Source organism: Amblyomma americanum, chromosome 10, assembly GCF_052857255.1.
Source record: "Amblyomma americanum isolate KBUSLIRL-KWMA chromosome 10, ASM5285725v1, whole genome shotgun sequence".
Taxonomy (NCBI): Eukaryota; Metazoa; Arthropoda; class Arachnida; order Ixodida; family Ixodidae; genus Amblyomma; species Amblyomma americanum.
Genome location: NC_135506.1, coordinates 90,227,351 through 90,246,342, shown reverse-complemented (window position 1 = coordinate 90,246,342; position 18,992 = coordinate 90,227,351). Strand labels below are relative to the sequence as shown.

General features: G+C 44.0%; 1 protein-coding gene across 3 annotated transcripts in view; it reads right to left on the bottom strand.

Annotated features, from left to right (window-relative positions):
- The window catches only part of LOC144107023 (uncharacterized), a 204,923-nt gene that overhangs the window by 106,539 nt on the left and 79,392 nt on the right, over window positions 1-18,992 (bottom strand). For all 3 annotated transcript variants that reach the window (XM_077640005.1, XM_077640007.1, XM_077640006.1), the window contains exon 5: window positions 6,786-6,975. In XM_077640005.1, the coding sequence (XP_077496131.1) occupies window positions 6,786-6,975 (190 nt within the window). The remainder of the gene's footprint in view (window positions 1-6,785; window positions 6,976-18,992) is intronic.

The following is an 18,992-nucleotide window of genomic DNA, read 5'->3' as shown; positions in this document are numbered from 1 at the left end:
CACCAGCTATCAGATAGTCTGGCAAGTGCAAGTTTATTGACAGCGACGCCATGAAAATAGACCTATTACATTTGCTCGATTTCCTCCCCAAAGGTGCAAAGGAGAAAAGAAATATAACCTCCAGTGCTTCGAATATTACTGTAAACGTAACAGATCACTTCGCATGAGTGTTATCGTTACGAAGGCTTCCCCCTCATTCATGGTAATTTGCTGACATTGTGCTTTCCGCTACGTGCTATAATGACATCCCCGCCTATTTGATATTCTCATTAACTTTGTAACATAGAATGCAATTCGTGACTTATTTTATTGGTATACATTCTTTTTTAGCGTCTGGTTATTTTTGTTGCGCTCTACCTACCTCTCTGTTACAATTGTATTTGGTTTGATTTACCAAACGCTGCTGCTTCCAAAGTAAGCGATAGTATTGTTCAGTGCAGTATAATTAGTTTTTCACGTGACCACAGAAATCAAAGCTGCTGCAGGCAGAGTAACCTGGGAACTGGGAAAAGCTACAATGAAATAATACAAATTCGTTCCATTACGGGCTATGAGGGACAGCGCACTAGAGCGCTTCGAACTAATTCGACCCCCAGGGGGTAAACAACCGGAGCGTTGTTGCATTTCGCGTACGCTGAAATGTGGGCATAGTGGCTGGGTCCTGAGCCGGCCTTACATCACCCAGCACCCTGTGCAAGACTTTGCCATTCCCCCCCCCCCCCCCCTACCTGCCTCTCTCTCTCTCTCTCTCTTTGAATGTATTTGTGGGGGTGTTTCTCTTGATTTTTATTGGCCGTCCTAACGGGGGGCACTTGTAGGTTTCATTCTTTTAACAGTCTCAATGTAGTATTTGTACTGGCCTGGGCTGGACACTTAGTTGTTTTTTTTATTTTTCTTCTTCTCTAATTTATACCCCTTGACATCCTTTGATCTTGCTATTGGCGGTCAATTTTTTACACGTTTTCATAGCATTTTGAAGAAGATGAATCTTAAAAGCAAGCTGCTTGCGATAACGCAACTCATCTATTATACTGGTGAAATAGAAAAATTTATTGCTTAAAATGATTACAGCCCAGCCTCAAAGGACAGATGCAAACGTTCTTCAAAGGAGGCTCTCAAGACAGTCGCTTCAGACGATTGATATGACATCGCGACTAACCCTGTTAATCCGTGGTTAACCCTCTTGCACCTGGCAGCCCCTTGCGATGTCACTCTGGGAGGTGCGGGAGAATTAACTGCGATATCATGACAATCGGCCGACGAAGCAGCGTAGCAGCGACTGGCAGCATAGCGGCTGGCAGCGTCGCAAATTGCGACAGCCACCATATTTACCATTTATATATACCGTTATGAACTGCTTCCTTGAGGACGTCCATGTAAAAGCGCTTTTTCGTAGCACAGAAGTGGACACAATTAAATTCACCAATTTGTTTGCAAAAATGGAAAAAAGTTGGCGGTATCTTGCGGTAATTTTAAAAGGGAAATTTCGTACCTCAAAAGCGAAGCCTCATTTTTTCAGTTGTGTTACAGAGGATGGATCCCGGCAATACATCATGCATGTATATTACCGAAGTCAGAATGAAAGAACAGCAAAAAAAAGTCGCCAATAGCTGCAGCAATAAAAGTATGAATAGTGATCATGCGTGAAATTTTTCATTCATACAATCATACTAATATATTTTCTATAGAAACCAGCACATTTACTAAAATTAGTTGACCAAAACAAAAGGTTCTGAACCCAGGTTAGAACTCTAAGTGCAAACTCGAGTCACCATATTCGGACAACGCTAGAGTCACAAATTTGAAAGCATTACAGGTGAACGTGACAGTAACAACCTGAACGTCTATCTAGACGCTATTTGCTTCTAGACTCCAAATTCTGTGTTCTGCCCGACAACAGCTGAACAGCTTCAGAATGTTTCTGAGTAAAGCTATATCAAATTTTCTTAAATAAGTAATAAAAGAATAAACTTAAACATTTATATCCGCGAATACTTTTTTATGTCGGCCGTTTGAATGCCGCTACGCTCTTTAAAAGTAACAAGAATAGCTAAACTTCAGGCGAGCTAGCTCTCATACCCTAATATATCATGATCACACGCCCCAATAAACTTTTTAGATAATAGCAAAGGGCTGACAATTTGCAAAGTTGCTCCACGACAAGCATATATGAACAGCCGCGAATAGTTTATGTAGCTGCGTTAATGCATGGCCATTGTAACAACCTTCTTTATTTAAAGCTCCGGTCGAGACACTGGGTTCGAGCTCTGACATGTGTTCTTGTCTGCAAGACAAAAGTCACCCGATAAAAAGGTAAGCGTCGAAATGGACGCAACTTCAGCAGTCAGAACCATTTCTGCAGCGTAGCTCGCTACCGGGCGCCATCTTTCATATTTTAGACAATATCAGGTTTCAATTAAAAGGCCTCAGGAAGCTTCTTGATCAAAGCTATGCCAGATCGTTGCATACCATTTTAAACACCTTATAATTGGGTACCTAAAACCGGGAAGCATTTTCCATATCTATCCCTGTTACGGTGCTATACAGTTTCAAAGTCTGGAAAAATGCCAAAACTTTGGCCACCTCCCGTAGGCAGCATCGTATAATATTCAAACGCGCTGGGAAGCTGGCGTATTAATAGCACAGGACTGAAACTTCGGCACATTCCTCAGCTAAGTGTATATTACACAAATCCCCGAAGCATTTCGTGTAGGTGCTTTTGTTCACGTTTTACGATTTTTTTTGTACCCCTTCCCATTCCGTTACGCTCCCTGTCGCCGCCACTGCCGGTAGATGGCGCAAGTAGTAGATGTCCCAGAAAGCTGGGCATGTATTGTGTTCTGATTTCTATATTTTTGTACAAAGTGTTAACAATAACATGCGTTTCTCTTTTTTTTTAACTTGTCACATGCTCCATGCGCATTTTTGTATGGCGGTGGTTTTTATGTCCAATTGTATATGTACTGTCTACATGTATTTTGTAACCGCTGCTGTGGCGCCCAGTGGGGCCAGGGCTTCGCCAGGAGACTAATTACCTCCTTTGGTCCTGCCCCACGGACAGTACCATGTATTGCCCATTTTATAAGTAAATAAATAAATAAATAAATAAATAAATAAATTAGGCGGGTCACTTGATATCGATGATTTGACTGAAAAATTGTGAGAAAGTTCTCTTGAGAGCTGGCTGATTATTAGGGTTAGCTACAGCCCGTTTTGTCATCTTATAATAAGCGCTATAGAAATGTAGTGCACTTTTTTTTAGAAGTATGGATAGCTGGGCGAGTTGGTAGGAGTCCCTTGTGGTTGGTTCACAACAGTGGTGGTAATGGTGGTGGTGCGGTTTTTCGCGCTGTACCACCAGAAACGAAATTTTCTTAGACCTCGGGTAGTACATCCAGCTCACATTTGAACCTGAGAACTTGACGAGGACATCTAGAAGCTGCGTCGCGTTGTCAACAGGAAACTCACAGGTGATTTTCAGTCCTCCTGTTAATGTGCTGTAGATACGTAGAATTTCAGAAGTGGTAGTCCCCATGCTATCAGCTTGAACCTCTTGTCAGAAGGCGAAGTAATCATCTATGAAGCGGTATACCTTTCTCGCATGTTTTCCAATAAGGTTTACTTAAATTCATTTATCCATGGCTCACAGGTAACCACGCACAGCACTGGTGCAACTGAGTAACCCGTACTCATTCCAGTCTTCTGTAAATAAAACTGATCACCGAAGCTGATCGCTGTGGGTTGTAGATAGAATTAAAGTGCACCCAACTGATTTGAACGAAGCGTTGGGGTTCATAGAGGACGTAGAAATTGTCATCGAAACAGTGGTCAACTACCAGCTGGTGCGCAACGTTACCATACAGCGCTTACATCGAAAGTCTTCAGTGTAGTGGCTGGTGTATTCACGAGGACACGTTGAAAAATTGGGATGATAATTGTGAAAAGAAGTCTTGTCGAAATATAGCAACGAGTAAAGAAATATAAAGCAAGCCGCACCAGTTTATTGCAGTTTGAAATTGTATTATGACAATAAACTTCGCAGAAAACTAAGGCAACAATAATCGATTACTGTTCTGGTAATTACTTGGTTACCTTTCTGAGGCTGTAATTATTCTTTATAATGAGTTACATTTCGGATAGAGTGATTGTCATTGTTATCGGTAACTTATTTTCTGTAAGATGTACAAGAGTAGCTTCAATAAACTGCGGAAGAACTGCAGGAATATTAAGTGTAGCCAATTTTACCATTAACAAATCATGTTCTGCCGAGTCAAACGGCTTCTGGAAATCTAGAAATATACAAGCAACATGGGCATGCCAAAAATTGATATGGTAGAGGTAGTGCAACATCCTATTTCATAGCAATAGGACGTCATGCTGGCCAGCGGCCGCTGTGAATACCACCGAAGTCTGGTACAAAGCGCTCTACGGGTGACAGAAGCCAGTGGAGCTAGGAATGGGAACATCAACTAGGGCTGATGGCTCCGTGAGAAAAAGTAGCAGCCGCTAAAAAGAATGCTTTCTTAGAACAATAAAGCTATTCACTGACTCTTTCACTCAGTCCGCTCTCCAGATCTGTTTGAGATCTCATTTGTTGGTACATGACAGAGATTGTGGCTCAGCTGTGGCCAGACGCCAGGCATGTCCAATTTCCCCATTGTTCTTTCAGTCTGAAACATTCTGAGGCACAGCTGCTTTTTAGCACCACCGGAATGAAGGGACGAAAAGCGGCATTTTTTTACCTTTAGAGAACTGGAGTATCCAGTTATGCTGTTAAGAATCAGTTTTATTCTACATCAAAATCCAAAATCCACAATAGCATTGAGGCACCCTAGAAACAACCAACTAGCGGCGGCGCTCAGAATCCGGATGCCAAAGAGAAAAGTGCGAGGTGAATGTGAAGATTGCATTTCAAACTTAGAAGGGAAATAAGTCGGGGAACATTTATTGCTGTCTTTAGGGTATGACACGACAGCCTTAATGAGTGTCTTCAGCAGGCTGGGTTCCTCTTTGCATATCACTTCGTAGACACAGACGCAGATTTTATTATTTGTGGCCATTATTAAATTGATTTTCTCCTGATTTTATTTCACTAAAATGCACACATGGGCCATTTTTGACCAAGTTGATTCAATAATATTAGCTTGATCGATATGTTTTGTTCCTTAAAACGGTTCTTAGTTTCTGCTGTGAACGAAACGCTTGTCCGCTCCTGATGCACAGAATGGAGCGCCGAACATTATCTGTTTGAGACCTGTTGCAAGCAGCAGAAATGGCCAATAAAATAAAACAGGACAATTACAACTATGTAAAGCGAGATTCAGCGATAGCGGGTGTAGTGGTCAAGTGATGCACCCCTGCACTGGCAGGTGGCTATTCAGAACAGAGCCACACGTCGGCTAATGCGACCCAGGTTGACTGTGATATAAGGTGACCGGTGAGAGTGTTAATGACATGCACCCACCGGATGGATGTCATTAACGCACTGATCTGTTACGACAATGGCGATGACGGCAGCGCGCAAGCCAGAAATTAGTGCCTAACTGCAATCGCTGTAAAAGGTGCCTCAATGATGGAGGGAATACGTACCCGTCTCAAGATGGAATGCGCGGTCGTTGGAGTCTCTGCTTTGCCATTCTATTTTCAGCTCAGCTGCTTTGCTTTATTGAGAGGCAATACGTAGTGGCAGTGCAATTACGTCAAGGCCCTATATACAGATAAGGTTGTGTGTAGTGACGCGATAACTGTTGAACTGTGTTGTCATTGTGGCGTGTGACTTCAGACCACTGAAACCACAATATGGCTAAGTGTAGAGAGCTGGGCTAGTTGTTTGTGGGTATAATTATGAGACATCATTCCAGCGTACAGAGAGAGCGAATATTCATTTATTTGTAGAAAGGAGATCGGAGGGGATTGTGGGTGTGGTACAAGACTCCAGTGGCTACCGCCGACGCAGTGAAGACAGCGACTAGCGCCTCCTGGCCTTCCAGGGTGCCCCTGGCCAGCGTCACCTTCCACTGCTCCAGTGCCGCGTTGTGCGGCTTTAAGTGGTTCGGTTTTTATGAGCATGTCCATGTAATGTGCATGAATTTTAGAATTTCGCCACACCAAAGATATGCATCAGCGTATAATGTTGGGTGAATGCAGGGAAATAAGTGTTTGGATGAGTCTCAGGTAGTAGGTGTCGTCCAGGGAAACCTGATTTGCTACGAGGGCAGTAATGTGACAGTACCTTTTGAGAAACGTACAATTATTGTACTGCATATACTGTCGTTCGTGTCCAACAGGAAGCCTAACACTATCGCCTTAAAAGTGAGCTCGGTACTCAAATATGCCTTCGAACTCGCGACAGGTGACAACCGTGAACGCAACACGAAGCGAACACCGTTATTAACGCCGGCGTCCGAAACCAGCTCTCTGAGAACTTGGCGATTGCCACCTACGTCACAAACGCTGGGACAAAGCGTAGCACAGCAGGTCGCTGTGCCATCGTTCCTTCATCCTGATCGGTGCGTTGAAGCACAAAGCGCTGGAAAGAGGTGAGTGCGCACCTGCTTAACGCCTGCCAACCCTCACCCATCAGTGCTCTCCCATCAGTTTAGTCTCCACAACTGCCGGTCGCCAACTGCTAACAGTGGCCCAGCCTTGGCACGCATGTTTTCGAGACGCAGTCTCAATTTAGCACGCCTTTAGAGAGCGAAAGCGGACGTCATCGATTGAGACGTGCCAGGACAGACGGTAACGCACGTGTAAAACAAAGCAAAGCCAGATTGTCCATGACTTGCCTTAAACGTTTTGGTGCCGGTGAAATTGAATTCGATCCAGAAATAACTCCCGATTTTGGGGATGTCATTCTCGACGCGGCTGGCAATACTAGTCCCATTAACAGTGATGCGAATATGTCCTTTATGATGAGGAAATTGGCCGAGTTCAACGTATGGCCGGCGGCCATAGTGGTTTATGCAGTAACGGAACCTAGGAGGAGAAAGAACATATATATCAAGCATGAAAAGCACCAGTAGATTACGGCTCAAAGATGTGAACAATATGTGTGAGCACTTTGGCTTGTGGGCTGTCAGGCAATTATCGCACTAACACCCTTGACTTTTATTGCACACTAATCAGGACGCAGCGATGGCAAAGATGTAGAGCATTCGCATCGCATGCAAGAAAACTGCAGTTTAAATCTCAGTACCACGCAATTCTGCTCAGCACAAAAAAAAATGAACAAGCTGCATAAATTGCGTAACCAGGCCTAACGTTTAGCCAGACCCTGGTGACCGCAGCCGAAAATGCACTTTATCACAGGAACAGGATTTAGCCACACTGGTCTAGAAAGTGGCCACTAGACAATTACCTCCTATATGAACACACAAATTAACCATCGGGCCTTAACCCTAAGGACTGCTGAGGAATTGCCCAAAACGATAAAACCTGCGAAGCAGCGCAGGGTGCTAGGAATCTGGTTTAAGACAGGCCGCCATTGTAAACTGAATCTGGCAACGTTTAACGCTAAGAACTCTTTCAGTGAGTGTAGTCTGGCAGTATTGTTCAAGGAACTAGCGGGTACTAAAGAGGATGCCTAGGACTGAGCGAGATTTGCGTTGCAGTGAATCATATAGAGTGCTAAATGGCGGGCACGTATTACGCCATCAGGGTTTAGCGAAAAGACGAAAACTAGCTTTAGTATACAGCATGAATAAGGATAGAGCTGGAAATATAGGGGAATTTTATGGCGTTGACAAGACGGTGCAGTCTTAAACCACAATCCAATTCATTGCCATTCAACAAGCCAATCCTTAATTAAATCTATATTCCAACAAGCCATACCATAAACCACATTCCGATCAAGAATACAACAAGGCAGGCAGTGTCAGTGAAGGAAAGTAAGAAAAGAAAATTGGAGTCTAGGCGGGAAGTGAACCCGAGCCTGCGGCATGCGAGAAGGGGACGTTCCGAGTCCGCGCCGGCGGTTCTTTGTTTCTTTCATTGCATGGAAGAACACACATCCTGACATGCTTCAAGTCCGACCTAACAAGGTCTCATTACGCTACCTGGCATACACAATCACACCGGCATCCAGCCCTCAATTTGCCTGTAAACCAAAATTCCGGGAAACACACGGGTGCGTCCAGGTACGGAAGCCAGGCAGGAGGCAGATCCTGCGCATCATACATCATATACCCCCGCACCATAGCACACTGCTCTGAACAGACTTAGATGAATGTGGCGGCTCTTCGTGGCGACCTGTCATGCGGCTCTTCCACAGGCTAAATAGGCTCATGAGCATTTAAAGAGTACATGGAACCTTAGAACTTTCCATTGTAGCGGAAAATCTTATTGTATAGGGCGAAGTCTGAAGGTCCTTTTTTGAGAGTTCGTTGAAGAATGTCTCCCAAACGGCATCACGACCAAACAAAAAGCAACGATCAATAGACTCTGGCAACTGAAACAACCAAATGGTCATCGACCACGGCACAGCAGCTCCTTTTTCACGAAGCCATGTTTTGACAGCTGAGGTTGACGCGTGAAGTTTAAAAACGAATGTATTTTTCCCCTTTTTCCCATATACTCGCTTCCATTTTGTCCCTTGCGCTGTGCTATAGAATGTCTTTGCAGCCGCTTGAACACACATTCGTTGTACCCGCTTTAATACACTGTTGTCTAGAAATGAGAGGTAAGGCTGCCGATGCATCGGTACAGGAAACAATGTCTCGATCAGAATTTTTGTTGTCTGTCGTCTGACAGACTGTATAGGAGTTCTAAAGAAGACCGTACATTCAGGAAATGGAATGTGTCGGCGACTAATTTAAGAAACCCCTACAAAGGCTCCTCAGTCCCATTACTAGTGGGCGCAAAATAGAATGGGCAAATGAGCGCTTAATCGTCTCTTAAAAACAGCTGGGATGACGAGATGGTTTGCTGTTTCAAAAGATAAAATAAAGAAAAAGAAAGAAGGAAAAAGAAAAGAAAACCAGCTCTACCAGCCTCCAGAGGGAGAAGGAAATATTCTCCACGTATAGCTCCCCGCTGAGAACGCCACACAAAAGGCGCAACAGTTCTATGCATTGCCTGCGCCTTTTTCCTCGCACAATGCAGCACCAGCATCACATGGATAAGCTTTGAAACCAAGAAGGTATTGCAGACTTGTACTCGTACAAATAAAGACAGCTCCCTGCACATCTGAGCCTGTGTTTTTCGCCTAACTAACAAGATATGAGAATCCCAGTGAGGCCACTATCAAGATACTGATGCAAGGGAACCCCGAAATACTGTAAATCTTCGGACTTCCACGTGTAGCTGCAAAGAACATCGTTTTATACCCCAGTGACCTGCCCAGGGCCCCTTTGATTTATCATGGATAAGAGACGCACCTGAACTATCACTCATTTACACCAAAAAACTCGAGCACACTCATTGTATCAGAAGAGAAAAGGGCAACGTCATTAGCATAAACCAAAATCTTCATTTCACATTGTGATAGCGTGGAGCTACGAATTTCTCAAGATATAAAACGAATAACAAAGGCAAAATGGGCGGCCCTGTCCATCAAACGTTTTAAGTGAAATAGGTTTGGTAAACGTTTGATTAATAATCAGTCTTGTAGTGGCTGCTTTATAACATAGTTCTATTTCTTTAAGCAAGACATCACCAGTATTTTCACTCCCTAATGCAGCAAACAACAAAGGATGACGCATCTTATTAAAAGGTTTTGCCAGAGCGACTTGACTGACCTCAGCTGACACTGTCTATAATACGGAGCGTGCGATATAGGATGTTATTTTGAATACTACGGCGTTTGATTCCGCAAAGTTGGTGCGGTACTAATACATTTAATGCCACAAGTTGTAGTCGGGAAGAAAGAACCTTCGGAGATATCTTATAATCCATGTTGCATAAGGATTCAGATGATTCCCTTCAACAGTTTTCAACCGATCTGCGTCTGTGCTTTTCGGGATTGGTATGGCGTGGCCAGTGCAGAACGTGGGAGGCAAAATGGCCATGTTATAAGCCACACTGAAAGCTTGGAACAAGACAGGCGCTAAGCTATGCATAAAAGCTTTATAGAACTCCCTATTTGTGCCATATGGGCAAGGGGACTGCTGACCCTGTATAGAAGAAACGGGATTTCACCACATCTAAAGCTATAGATTCCTAAATGACCGCACGCTGCTCACCTTCAAGACAACAAAATACTTTTTTTAAGTGACTGAAATTGTATCCACTGATAGGTTGCTATTACCACCAAAGAGCCGAATATAACAGTTAAAGAAAGCCCCAAGAATACACGCTGTGTCATCGCACGTACCATCACCGCAACGAATTTCTAAAACCTCCTTAGATCGTGCAGCCTGCTTTTGATCATTAGACGCGCGGCGAGACGGTTGTTCATTTACGAATCTTTGTGTTCGCGACCTAATCAAGACGCCCTGATATTTTTCTGCGCTAAACTGTTGTAGCCGTGCTTTAATAATTGTTAAAATCATCAAAATACGACCCCGGAAAAATTCTTTACAACAAATTTATTTATTTTATTTATTTATGAATACTGTCAACCCTCATTTGAGGGTCATTACAGGGAGGGAAAGTGAACAGAAAAAAAAAATGCATATATAACCATGAATGAACAAGCTTCTTTGAGCATACAATACAAGAGAGCATTGAAACGCAACACAGTTCACACCACTGTAGAACCACTTGCTATACAAAAAGTAATATTGGAGAATCAGTTACGCGCCCATCTACAAGAATCCCATGCCTAGACGGAATCCCCAAGTGCATTCAAGAATGCCGCTACACCTTTAGACTCAGCAACGTGAGCGGGCAGTTTATTCCAGTGCTCAATAACATCCGGAAAGAATGAGCAGCGAAAGACGTTAGTTCGTGTCAAGTATGGCCGAATCGCTTTGTGGTGGTTAAGGCGGGAGCTTAGTCTACCTGGAGGCTGCAGATATTTTTCTTTATTGATGTTAATTTCTCCGTGAATTATTTGGTAAAGTATTTTTAATCTCTGCTTTTTACGTCTTTTTTCTAATGTTTCTAGACTACATGAGTTTAACATCTCCGTTACCGAATCTGTTGTCCTGTATTTTGAACAAATGAATCTCGCTGCACGTCTTTGAATCTTTTCTATTTCCATTGAAAGAATCTTCTGCCGCGGAGACCATACTACAGATGCATATTCAAGGGAAGGCCGTATGAGAGATTTGTATGCTAAAAGTTTGACATCTTTCGTTGCTCTCCCCAACTTTCCTCTTAGAAAACACAGTTTTCTGTGTGCCACCGCACAAACATTTTCGACATGATTGTGCCAACTTAGGTTGTGAGAAATTGACACCCCCAGATACTTGAATGTACTAACATTAACCAAATCGTGACCTGCAATACTGTACTGAAAAGAAATTATATTTCGTTTGTTAGTTATATGGGTAAATGTGGTCTTATTGAAGTTGAGTTTCATTTCCCATTTCTCACACCAAAGTGCAAAAGCCTGCAGGTTTTGGTTAATGTTAATCTGATCTCCTTCACATGTGACAGGTGCATAAATGAGGCAATCATCCGCAAATAGTTTCAGTTTAACAGAATTTCCAACAGCACATACTACGTCATTGATATAAACTAGAAATAGCAATGGCCCCAGCACAGAACCCTGTGGTACACCAGAATACACATCCAAAAAGCGAGACTCACAATTGTCAACACGTACCGCCTGTTTGCGTTTCGCCAAGTACGCTTCTATCCATCTAAGGATGTCTCCATTAATGCCAGCCCTTGGCACTTTCAGGAGTAATTTGTCATGAGGAACCTTATCAAAGGCTTTTTTCAAAATCTACACAAATAACATCAATCTGTCCCCGGTCATCTATAGCTTTAGAAAGGTCATGTATTGTCTCAATTAACTGTGTCACCGTTGAAAACCCTCGACGGAAGCCATGCTGACATTCAGAAAGTAGTCCGTTTGTTTCCAAAAAAATGATATGTTTCGCAATAACATGTTCCATTACCTTACAGCAGATTGAAGTAAGTGACACAGGCCGATAGTTGTTCATAAGTGTGCGATTGCCACTTTTAAATACGGGTATAACAATGGCAGTGCGCCAGTCTTGTGGCAGATAATGAGTTACGAGTGATTTTCGGAATATAATTACCAAGTAGAAGGACATCCATTCAGCATACCGTCTCAAGAAGCATGTAGGTATTCCATCCGGGCCGATAGCTTTTTTTTCGTCCAATTGTATCAGCTGCTGAAACACGCCGCTCTGAGTAAAGCTGATAGCATCGATAGACGTTTCACGAGAATGTGCTTCGTCGTGTGCGTCGCTTTGGCTCGTGTTTCTTGCGAATACAGATTGGAAATATTTATTGAAGTGGTCGGCCATATTCGTTTTATCTGCAATAAGTTCGGCTCCCACTGTCACCTGCTTTACTCTTTCCTTTCTTTTATCAAGATAGCGCCAAAATTTCTCTGGAGAATTTCGCAATTCGTTCACAGTGCGCTTCATATCACGAAGGTGAAGACACTTCAAGAAAGTGATCCGTGGTGACGCTTCAATAGCAACTCTCTTAACCTTTTGTTTAAAAAGATCCCATTTTTGAAAGACCCTAGTTTTAAAAGACGGGGAGATCTGCACGTGCCCATAAATCTTTGAAGCAAGCAGTTACAGTACGCTGAATAATTTAATCTTAGTGCATGGAATTATTTAGCTTGCATAGCTGCGACCGCGGTTGCAGAAGGTGTGGAGTGTACCTTCCTAAATGTGTAGGCACTATGCAGTGGTGCCTGAAGAATATTGGCCTCACGAATGCCCATGCACAGTAGGTAATGTGGCAAATCCTGTCAAGTAGACCATTTGGAGAGGATTGAAGGATGCGTGAAATATATACTATCGCTGTTAAATCAGCCATTGTCAACAAGATTGTTCTCACAACTATGTCATTGAGAACCGCGGAACTGGGGTCATAACGTCCGTTATATACTGATCGATCTTCAGGGTTACAAACACAATTAAAGTCTTCGAGAAATAAAATTTCCTGATGCTCACGCAGGAGGTTTGCCAATGACAAGAAAAACATTTTATCTTGCTGCTTTACAGGTGCATACACACAAATAATTATCCACTGCTGACCCGAAATGGCGAGTCACAGCATGTGAGGCGCCCATCATAGTCAATGCAATACGACAGGTCAGCCATATCCAGTGTATTGCTCCAGAAAAGCATGCGACATCCTGAAAAGAACTTCCAATGGCTGAGGATGATATTACGCCGCTGTACAAACATCTCAAGAGCAGTTTTTGGAACCACATCAGTGGCCAGCTTAGTTGCCTGAACTGTACTTACATGGACGCTACAGCTTTCAAATAGGTGGTTTAACTGCTACTGCCGCCGTCGATTCCGCAAGATTCTAACGTTAAGAGTAGCGACTTCAAAAGCTGTGCACCACCGTAATTTTTTTTGTATGTGCACTCTACTCCATCCGCCGAGGCGGGGATATCCGCAAGCGAATTGGCGATCTTTTGGATTGTCATTACCCTCTTTTTACGAGCCAATCTTCCTTTGCCCTCCGACACTGATACCTTGCTCGGATCTCCGCTGGCATCGAACTTCTCACCCGCGGGACGCTTGAAAGGAGCGCATCAGTCCGTAGAGACCTCTGAGGTGTCTGGGGCTTCCATCCATGAAGTTTTAAATGATGCTGGTAGAAGTCAGCCGTTGCACCTTATATACCAGGTCCCCTGTGTCTGGCGCAGTTCCTGAGGTGCTGCGTGAGCCTACCCATTCTTCACAGACGGGTACGTTGTCTGTAATTGTCGATCATGAAGGCCTGGCGGAACAGGCACCGGAAATACATAGCGTCAGTGATGACCCTTCTGGCGCGCGGGCCTTCATTGTGCGTGAACCGGAGGAAGTAAAGAGTGATGGTGCGAGTCCGCGCGCTGTTCAAATTCCTGATGCCACTGCGGGATGTGCCGTAGGGGCAGCTGATTCCCAGCCTGCCAGTTCACTCCGTGACGGCAAGTGAGGCGTGGATGTGCGATGTTCAAGTGTGGTTGCTAAGCGTGGTGTGTCGCCGAGGTTGGCCTCCTCCGAGGAGTACACCGTTGCTACTAAGCACAGGTCCCACCGGTGAAAGTCGAAGAATAAGAAATCTTGTGTGGGCTTCGGTCCAGGCAGAAACAGGTACAGTTTTGCCCATAGTTTTTCGGCAGTGGGCTGTTCAAGGTTGTGACTTCAAGAGGCTAAGACAGAAAGTGAAAAGGTTGCAGAGGCGGCCCTGCGGTCCTTCCTAAGAGATTGCAATGTATTTGTGTCGTTTTCGGGGGGCCTTTTGGCTGATTGCTTTTTGTTCTTAAAAGTTAGTCTCTCTGTTTCTGACTTATGTATCAGGTTGACAAAGAAGGGCTCCTGATGAGTTGTGACTTTTGGCTGCGTGGCAATTCTTGGAGGTTCATTAACGGATAAGCTTCATTAATAGGGTGCAAAGAGTTGTTTTTGCATGGTATGCAACTCTTCTGGACGGTGATCGTTATATGGTACTTATGGGCAACTTTAACTGCGTGTGCAACAAGCGTGACCGGACAGGGCCTAGCAAAAACGCCGATAAGAGCCCAGGTACTTTATCGGCTATCACTGAAAGTGCAGGCTTGTTGTTGCTGGCTTTTCATCCACCTTAACATATATTAGAGGAGCTTCAAATTCACGTCCGAATCAGATTTAGGTTTCCGCAGATTTCCTTAAAAGGTGACTTTGATGTGGTGTCATGCTTACTTATTTTCCTGAACATTCCATGGTCAGTGCGCGTAATGAAGACTGTGGCCGTCCCAAGTTTCAGCCGCAGTAGGCACTATGGAAGCTTAATTCTTCGTTGCCAAAAAAGAAATACTTCGTGCAGCGAGTCAGGAGAGCTTTGGATTATTGCTTGGCAATGGAGTGTCCCACAAATTTCACTACGCTTCTGTTTTTGCTGCCACTGCAAACACTGTTGATGATGTTCATGTTGCGCGCTGGCTTTTTATGATTACTCCGCTTTCTGAAGGTGAGTGTGCGGCAATAAGTGGTCCTTTAGCCTTCAATGAATTTAAAGACGGAATTGATCGATTTACATTTTTGGAAACCCCGGGACCTGACGGCCTCTCAGGGGAATTTTACGAGGCAGTTAAATCTGTTGTATCCCCTCTCCTGCTCCAAATGTTGCAGACCAGCATTGATATGGGATTTTCGGCGCCGTAATTTACCAACAACCATATTTTCTTCATACCAAAACCTGATGATAAGGTTAAACTACGATTTGTAGATGTTACAGACCATTAACGCTTTTTAACGTTGTGTATAAGATTTTCGTTTAGTACTCTCAAATCGGCTACAACATGCAAGGTTTACTTTGATTGGACATCATCTAACATGTGGCTTGAGGGGTTGGTCAGTGGAATTTGATCCACATGTCATGCGCACGGTGTTGCAGTATTGCGGTAACTGTCATGAACAACTAGCACTGCTGCGTCAAAGGCGTTGAATCGAACGTGCCATTCATTCCTGTTTTTTTTAAAAATTTCATCAATATTGGTTTAATTCTTTCTTCTGGATACCCCTTTCTTAAAAGAAACTATTCCACCCGCTTGTTTGTAGATGGCTGTCTTTGAGAACCAGTCTGCATTCAGTCTTCTCTAGAGCAAGGTTTTCCCCCTGTCCCCGCATTTGTTTTCACTATACTTGGAGCCACTTTGGATAAGTGTTATAAACAGTAGAGCTGTCAGTGGTCTCCCATATATATGCCACGAACTGAAGGTATTAGCTTATACAGATGACCTCGCGCTTTTGTGCGCTTATGAGCCAGGCACCGGTTGGATTGTTCATATAACAGAGGGCTTTAGCTCAGTGTCGGGAGCTCAGATTAATGGTGCAAAGAGTTGCGGTTTCTGGTTAGCAATGTGGGGATCAACACCTGCTGAATATGCCGGTATGCAATGGACACGTAGGCTGCCCAAATATCTTGGCGTCTCTTTGAGTGCCCTTAAGCATAGTGCACATTACTGTCGAAACCGCGTGCCAGCTCTTCAGGGCTCAATTTACCGCTTACACTTTTGTCCGTCATGATCTCTCAGTTTTTGGCAGAGCGCCCGCATGTAATCTCTTTCGCTCCTCTAAAATTCATAACGTACTCCAAATTATTCATTGCACAAGACTCTATATACAGCATTTTCACAGAGTTTTCGCTGCATTTGTGAGGGATTCATCTTATGAATCTCCGAGGCTCGATAACATTATCCGGCCAGTAAGTGCAGGCGGCCTTGATATAGTGCACCTGCACGTCCGTTAGGTAGTTTCGCGTTTCATGTTTTTACATGACACTAGACACCAAATAGTGGGCGCATTCTCGTAAGTAACTTTAGTTCATGTGTTACCGAACCTCATTGTGTCTTTTAATGCTTCTTATCGACCCTGTTTGCGGGCCTTCATGCATAAGGGGTATTGGGCTGTTCGTTTCCTGTTTGTTCGTTTCTGCCTTGAGTTCCTGCTTTTAGTAAAGAGGAAACGCTTGCACAAGGATTTACTCTGTATTATTTTCTCTCCACCTATGTACGATTTTATGTATTTCAATTTACCGCGACATGACGTACGAAAAGAGTGTATAAAATGCCCCTCCCGCTGTGTACAAAGACGTTTTTCTATAGCGAGACTTTGCCCGTTGAAGCATGGTTAGAAAAAAAGGGCCTTTGTGTTTCCATGGTTCATTGTCGCTTTTGTGATGCTCTAGAAACGATTGAGCATTGTTTTATCGCTTGCATAGATGCAATTTATGTTTGGGATATCTTGAACGGACATTGAAAAAAGACTTCATTTGACACCGCATTTTGTGTGGTATCACACTGCACTGCCATTTGCTGCTGAACATTTAGACATTTTCTTCCTGATTGGACTACACAGCCTCTGGAAAGCGCGCATGGTTGACCGACATTGTGACCCTGTTGTTTTTACAGGAGATCACTTCAGCAGAATGATTGTATAATTAGAGGAGTATTTTGCTCAGAATGAATTTGATCCAGAGTAGGAACCACTCCTATAGTTGTGTTCTTCATTACCTTCTTTCTAGCGTGTTGTTGCTTAGGCCTGTTGTGTTATGATGCAATAGTGACGGGCCCTGTGTCCCGTCTTTTGTCGGGCTTGGTTGTTTAGGTGTCGTTTTAGGCATTGCTTTGATTTGCAATTTTTTTCTTTATGGCTTGCATATAGTTCATGTACAGAAAACATTGCTTCACTGTAATAAATACCATGTTAAAAATGCAGCGATAGCCTGGTAGTCACGTTTGGTGGGCAGCAAAGCGGCTCTGTTCGCGGTGCTAGGGGTTCGAATCCTAATCGCGGCTATTGTTTATTTTTGTTTTTTATAGTTTGGGTACACCGACGGCGGCGAAGCGGCTCAACCCACAAACGGGTGCTTAAAATCTCCACTATATTATTTGGCGGCTTCTGCGGTGGTTTCGCTCGGCACGTATTTTAGCTCAGCGCAGCCCGGCAGGTAGCCTGAGGCTACGATAGTCCGTTTATCGCCAAGTGAAACCAATTTCTGGGGTTCTTCCATACTAAAATTTGAATAGCGGAAAAGTTGCACAGCACTGAAAAAGACGAGCACACAAGACAATCGCGTGCTGTAACTGTCTGCTGCGTGTTCGTCTTTTTTTAGCGCTATGGAGCATTTCCTTCATGGACTTATTTCGAGATGCTATCTTTGGCAAAACGCCAAGCAGTTCCATGCCGATCTGCTGGAAGGACCTTAACGGGGCTCAATAGGAGTAAAAATCCTGCCGATCGGGTGAGGGGGGTGGCCTCTGCTGGTGAGCGAAATTGCACTTCTGTGGCTTCAGGTTTAGAGCGGATGCTTTGAGAAGGATGCTGAACAGGACAAATTGCAGTGGACGCATGTTTAGAAAAAAACTAGCGCAAAAGAACTGTACGGAAAGAAGAGCGTGATTCCTTGCTTCCGTCCCATTCTTCTTTCGCGCTGCTTTTTTCCAAAGATGCACCAGATGGCTTGACTGCATCTAGTACAGTTAAAAGCCTTTCTAAATGATAGTAGAAAATCAAGGTGAAGAAGAATACGTCATCTAAGTATACGAGACAAGTTTGGCATTAGTGGCTTGCTAGTACTGTGTCTTTTACAGGCTGGAATGCTGCTGGACCAAAAGAAAGTCTAAATGGCGTTGCCTTGAACTCGTAGAGGCTGTCAGGCGTCGAGAAGGCGGTCTGTAGACCTTATTTAACATTTAAGTGTAACTGAGGTGGAGCCGTTGCCTGGGAGCATCCGCAAGGCTAATCCCACTTGTAGCGTGTAACAACCTCAACCACTTTAGGATCGGTTCATCCAGGGGGCGATTAATTCAGATACATCTGGTCACATCTTGCATCAAAGGCGCTGTGACAGCGACCTCCACCTAATCAGACCTTTCGTCTGTAGTGTTTACACGGCCGACTTCCCTTCATTGGACACGCTGCAACTCTGTGACAGTCCACGGCAGGAAAACCGCGCCGTAGGCAAAGTGTCATTCGAATCGATTTCATTTGCACTCTTTTGGATGTGCGATACCAGAAATTTAACATTGCGTGTTTTTATGGACTAAATGAACGGCTACTTTTCCTTTTCGAACTAGGAGAGTGTAGTTCTTCGCTAAGCGTACTCTTTAGTGTTCGATCACGCGTTTGTCGCCTTCTTCCTACGTGCGTTTGCTGGCTTGCACATGCTTGTCCATTCACTTTGTGTGGCAGTGTTTGTGTGCTTGATAAGCTATTTCTGTGCATTAAGTATGTTTGCTGGCTCCTACGCTGGCGTCCCTATTCTTTTATTCTCCCTAACCAACTTCTACAACACACGACTCCACTTGAAAACATCTTGAACACGACACCAGATGCTGAAGCCGAGACGCAAGGAACCGGAAATTTGATTAAAGCCGACATGACATAAGCGCTCCGTCATCGTTGTTGTAACCTGACTGCTGA